Source organism: Equus asinus, chromosome 2, assembly GCF_041296235.1.
Source record: "Equus asinus isolate D_3611 breed Donkey chromosome 2, EquAss-T2T_v2, whole genome shotgun sequence".
NCBI lineage: Eukaryota > Metazoa > Chordata > Mammalia > Perissodactyla > Equidae > Equus > Equus asinus.
The window spans coordinates 162,887,454-162,893,453 of record NC_091791.1 but is presented as its reverse complement, the minus strand read 5'-3'; the positions used below and the strand labels follow the sequence as shown (position 1 = coordinate 162,893,453).

General features: G+C 36.7%; 1 protein-coding gene across 1 annotated transcript; it reads left to right on the top strand.

The window, feature by feature from the left end:
• The first annotated feature begins 238 nt into the window (after positions 1 to 238).
• On the top strand, positions 239 to 1,177 carry LOC106833431 (olfactory receptor 4F3/4F16/4F29-like). Its single transcript, XM_014844622.2, has one exon. The coding sequence runs from the start codon at positions 239 to 241 to the stop codon at positions 1,175 to 1,177; it is 939 nt and encodes a 312-aa protein (XP_014700108.1).
• The last annotated feature ends 4,823 nt before the right edge of the window (positions 1,178 to 6,000 follow it).

Sequence of the window (6,000 nt, the reverse complement as noted above, 5' to 3'; positions counted from 1 at the left end):
TCCATCTTCCTTGCTGACTGCTCCTCTCCTGTGGACTTCAAGCTACAGCATCAGATACAAATACAACAGACTTATGGAGACCGCTGTATCAGCTTTCGTGATTATGTAAATCCCTGAGTATACTATCTCCTAGTGGTTATACTTCTCTAATGGAACCCTGACTGATACGTCCAATAATTCAAATTCATTATTCTTCCTGTTCTTTTAGGCAAATTTGGAGCCCAAAGTGAATGAGACCATGGGGGGAGGAAATCATTCAGTGGTGTCTGAGATTGTGTTGGTGGGACTCACCAGTTCCTTGGAGATGCAGCTAGCCCTCTTCCTAGTTTTCTCTGTGTTCTATGTCGCAGGTATTTTGGGAAACCTCCTCATTGTGCTCACAGTGATCTCTGACCCTCACTTGAACTCCCCCTTGTACTTCCTGCTGGCCAACCTCTCCTTTATTGACATGTGGGTTTCCTCCATTGCAGCTCCCAAGATGATTTCTGATCTTTTCAAGAAGAGAAAAGTAATCTCTTTCCAAGGCTGCATTGTTCAGATCTTCTTTATTCATGTTATTGGAGGAACTGAGATGGTTCTGCTCATTGCGATGGCCCTTGACCGTTATGTTGCTATATGTAGACCTCTCCACTACCTGACCATAATGAACTTCAGAACTTGCATTTTACTCTTGGTGGCTGCCTGGACCATTGGAATCATCCACTCTTTGATCCAACTTGTGTTTGTTGTAAACCTACCATTCTGTGGCCCCAATGAAGTAGACAGCTTTTACTGTGATCTTCCTCGACTTATTAGGCTTGCCTGCACAGACACTTACAGATTGGGTCTCATGGTCACTGCCAATAGTGGTTTCATCTCCCTGGGAACTTTCTGCATTCTGATCATCTCCTATATCTTCATCTTGGTCATTGTTTGGAAACATTCTGCAAATGGCTTGTCCAAGGCCCTCTCTACACTGTCAGCTCACATCACTGTGGTGGTCTTATTTTTTGGTCCATGTGTTTTTGTGTACTCATGGCCATTTCCCGCAGTACCAGTGGATAAATTTCTTGCCATTTTTGATGTAATTATCACCCCATTTCTGAACCCCACCATCTATACTTTGAGGAACAAAGAGATGAAGATGGCAATGAAGAGAATATTCAGTCAGATGTCGAGTTTCAGGAAGGTATTTTAAATGATTTTGATATCAAGAAAGACAAGCATCTCAAAGACTGCCTGCCCATGCTGCAGACACGAATTCAATGAAACACAGCACCGGGGATGCTTTACTTACTGGCTTAATAACCAATGTCCAGGATTTACTTAATACCTTTTCCACTCATAGTCGAGGAGGATGTGTTATTCTTCTTTCTTTTGCAATGTGATGGAATGAAAAGTATTAATATGCAACTGTTTCCACATTTTCTTGCCCCTCCTTGATAAGGAGGATTCTAGACTGGCCTCTTGTATCTCTTTTCCTACTCTGACTTCTGAGGAGGATCCTCCCTTGTCAGATTGATTTTTGGAATTTGTGATGCAGAATCTGAAGAAAAGTGCTTTGGAAATGTGACAAAATTTGTAATTATTTGTTACAGGGTTTTTTTTTTTTTGAGGTTTTAAAGTGAGATGTGTGGGAGCAGCAGTAATGTGTAAAGAAAACAGATAATAAAGAGGGGATTTTAAAGAGGTTTTGTCTATCTCTATCCCTTTGATACATATTGCCCTTGAATAAATGAAAGGAAAGAGTTAAAGCTATTTTTAATTATTTTTGATTTTTCTTTTAATCACAACGTCAGCCCAAAATTGGATTATGGCTTTTTAAGCAGTTCGACTAGTGCATGTAGTAACTATGAATTAAGACTTTAGATCACTCAGTTCTTTCTAAAGCTGTGTTCCTATACTGTCAGGGGTTTTGGAAAATAGGGCCAGGGATGGGCAAAAACAATGACTTATTTAATAATCCTGTCCTAGCTAGTGTTAACCCTTTCCCTAGTTTCACTGAAATCAGCACCGTTCCTCAGAGTTAGGTAAATTCTTTTCTTTTTCAGTAACTTGGTTACAGGCACAAATTCTTGAGCCAGATGGCCTCACTTCAAATCCTAGCTTTGCTTTCCACTAACACACAAATTGTTTAACCTCTTTATGCCTAAGTCAGTCATTTTTTAAAACAGAAGTAAGTTGAACCATCTGAAATTTCTGATATTTGGCTGTTTTTGACTTACAAAAATGTCAGTTCATTATGGTTAAATGTACCTTCCTGATAAGGTTATAAGGAGGAATTGGATTAGTATCTGTGAGTTGCTTTAAATAATTCTTTGTCTATAGTGCATGTTCAATAAACTGAAATTAAGTATTAAACCACTTCTCAGTTTTGATGACCTTCTTTCATGCTGTCTACAAATTATTTCTTTCCTTTCTAACTCCTTTCATCAGTGTTTTATCAAGAACTTGCTCTTTTACCAACTGGACTAGAGTATTTTAAATGATAAAATTCCTCAAATATAGAGACTTCAAAATGCCACAATTCAAATTACTTCCTATATTGTTTTTCTCTCATGTTCAAATTACCTTCTTATATGCTGTGTCATAGTTCTATGATGCTTGTTTTGCTTATCTAAGTTTTTTTTTTTTTTTTTTGAGGAAGACTAGCCCTGAGCTAACTGCTGCCAGTCATCCTCTTTCCGCTAAGGAAGACCGGCCCTGAGCTAACATCCATGCCCATCTTCCTCTACTTTATATGTGGGACACCTACCACGGCCAGGTATGCCAAGCGGTGCCATGTCTCCACCCGGGATCCGAACCGGTGAACCCTGGGCCGCCGAAGCAGAACGTGCACACTTAACTGTTGTACCACCGGGCTGGCCCTACGACGCTTTTTAATGTGTTAGAAGAGGTCACCAAGCTGACTAGCTTACAAAAAAGTAACATAAATAGAAATTCAGTTAATCAAAAAAGATATCGAATGCTCACTGTTTGCTAAATCCTGGGTCACGAATTGCATAAAATTGTGTTAGAAGTATACAATTCAGTTATAGGAAGGGTGACGGTCTCTGAGACAAACAATCATTGTACTTAAGTAAAATATATGCTAATGTGGGCAGACTCAAAAGGGTCTGAGTAGAGGGAATTTATGCATTTGTGAATGTTATGGAATTGAGTGAGAATCCATGCTGACCACTCTTCTGAGGTAAGTGCCGGCCCTGGGAAGGAGAGAAGCTGGTGGAAAGCTCTGGAGGCTAAGGGCAGGTTGACACCACAGCACGATGAGGGATGGATACCTATTCTATCTTATTGTCTAAACAAGGTGCTCAAAGCTTGACCAGATCTGGCCCTGCCCACTTCATTGACCAGGTTTTGCTCTTAGCCATTTTGGACTTTCTGTTACTTGAATACACTAAGTTCTTGGTCTGAAACCTGTACACTGGCCCTTCCTTCTATTTGCAGAACACTTTGCCTGGGTATATGCAGGGCTGCCTCCTTCTCAGCCTTCAGGTTTCAGCTTGAATGTCTTCAGAAAACTGACTCCAACAATGACTTCCTATTTGAAGAAGTTTCCTCTTGCCTTCCTACTCCAGTTGTTCTCTTCCATATGCTTTGTTTAATGTCTTCATAACTTTATCTCTATTTCAAAGATTGTTTCATTAATTATTTTTTGTTTCTCTCCACAGGACAGAAAACGTCTATAACATACAAAACATGATTTTTTGATCTTTGTACCCAGAGGGATGCCTGGCTCATAGCAGGAAGCCAATAATTATTTGTTTTTGCCCAAAGAGCAATGAGAAATAAAAGCTGAGAAGGAAAAAGAAACAACTCTTTCTTTCAGAATCATAGGGAATGAACAGGAATAGGACAATCTAGTAGATTTAGCACGTGTCAAAATAAACTTATTCAGGACAACAAACTGGTGGAGTCTAAAATACATTTGTAGGTTAAATAAAGATAGCAGAAGGAAGAAAAAACAACCAAAACTCATTTCACTCAAATATCACTTTATTGCTGACATTTAGTTATTTCCAATTTTTAATTGTCAACAGCTCTGCTATGACCATTCTTGGCGTACTTCCTTATATATACATGGCTTTGATTACTTCCTCATGGTAACTTCATAGAAATGAAGTTACTGTGTCAAAATATATTTGTAACACTTCATTACATGTTGCAAAAGTGCTTTTGAAAATGATTGACTTAAAATTCCATCACCAACAGTGAGTTAGAGTGCTAGTTGCTCCCACCTTTGCAAACAATGGATATATAATTAATTTGTGTCTTTGCATATCTGAAAGATAAAAAATGCTTTCCACTGATCTAATTTAAACATTTCCTACTTGTTATGAAATATTGCATGTATACAAAATGCATACATATATTTGAGTTGAAAAGCATATTAAGACAAATACCTGTGAGCTCCCCTATCATTGCATCTACTCTCCTATCTCCTGTCCCTTTACCCTGCCTCCCACACTGAAGAAATCACTTTTTTGGATATTTTATTTATGTTTCATTTGCTTTTCTGAAAAATAATGTTATTAAAGAAGTCTATAACCATAAACAATGTTGTCTGATTTTGCTCATTTGTAAAGTTTATATACGTAGTTTCATTCTGTGTAAATAATTTTGCTGTTTGTATCTTTTCCTCAGTATTATGTTTCTAAAATCTTTACATATTGCTGCGTATAGCTGTTTATAAAGTACAATTTTCTTCACTTGTACTTTTGTTTAATATTCCATTATGAGAATATATGACAATTTACTTACTAATTCTATTGTAATGAACATTTTACAAATTTTTTAAAAATAGAACATAATGCATTCTTGTACATGTCTCTTGATATACATTTCCAGAATTTTGGGGGGTATATTCCTAGGATTATCATTTCTGTGTCATAGAGAATGGGAATGTTCAACTTTACACAATAATGTCAAATTATGTTCCAGAGTGGTTGCATTAATTTCTACTTCTAACAATTACTCCATTCTTGCAAACACTTTTCATTATAAGATTCATTAATTTTGCCAATCTAATGAATATAAAATAGTATCTCATTGTGGTACTAGTTTGCATTTTTGTCATTGTTAATAAATCCTTCCTTCATTAAGAATGATGTTTGCTGTAGTTTTTTGGTATATCTCCTTTTCAGGTTAAGGAAATTCCCTTGTATGCCTTATTAGCTATTTTTTTCTTTTAATTTCATCCAATGTGCTTTGTCTGCATCTATGAATAATCAATTTTTCTCTTTAATCTGTTAATAAGGTTACAGACACTAATATATTTTCTAATTTTGTCAATCTTGTATCCCTAAGATAAATTCAACTTTTTCATGATGTATATGCTTTTTTCTCTGCTCCTGGGTAATTTTCTCAATTTTGTTTTGTTTTGTTTTCTCTATCTGTGCTCATGATTGAGATTTGCCTGTAATTTTCCTTTCTCATGCTTCTTTGACTAGTTTTTTTTTTTTTGAATTTTTTTTTTAAAGATTTTACTTTTTTCCTTTTTCTCCCCAAAGCCCCCCCAGTACATAGTTGTATATTCTTCGTTGTGGGTCCTTCTCATTGTGGCATGTGGCACGTTCCTCAGCGTGGTTTGATGAGCAGTGCCATGTCCGCGCCCAGGATTCGAACCAACGAAACACTGGGCCGCCTGCAGCGGAGCACGCGAACTTAACCACTAGGCCACGGGGCCAGCCCCTTCTTTGACTAGTTTTAGTAGAAGGTTGTATTAGTCTCATGGAATACTTGGAGAAATATCTCTCCATTTTTTATCAATGAGAGTTTGTATAAGATAATAATTATCTGTTTTTTCAAAGTTTGGTACAATTGTTTCCTTAGTGAAACTACCTGAGCTTAGTTTACTCTTTGGCAAAATATACTAATTATTTGTTTAGTTTCTCTAAGGATATAAGACTTTTCAGACCATCTATTACTTTCTTAAATGAGTTCTGATAAGTTATATATATTTAAAGAAATTTTCAGTTTTGTCAAGTTTCAAAATTCATTGGCATAAAACTTTCTGTAGTA

What these genes read in the sequence shown, in the direction of transcription:
- LOC106833431 (XM_014844622.2), top strand. Translation starts at nt 239, where the DNA reads ATGGGGGGAGGAAATCATTCAGTGGTGTCTGAGATTGTGTTGGTGGGA.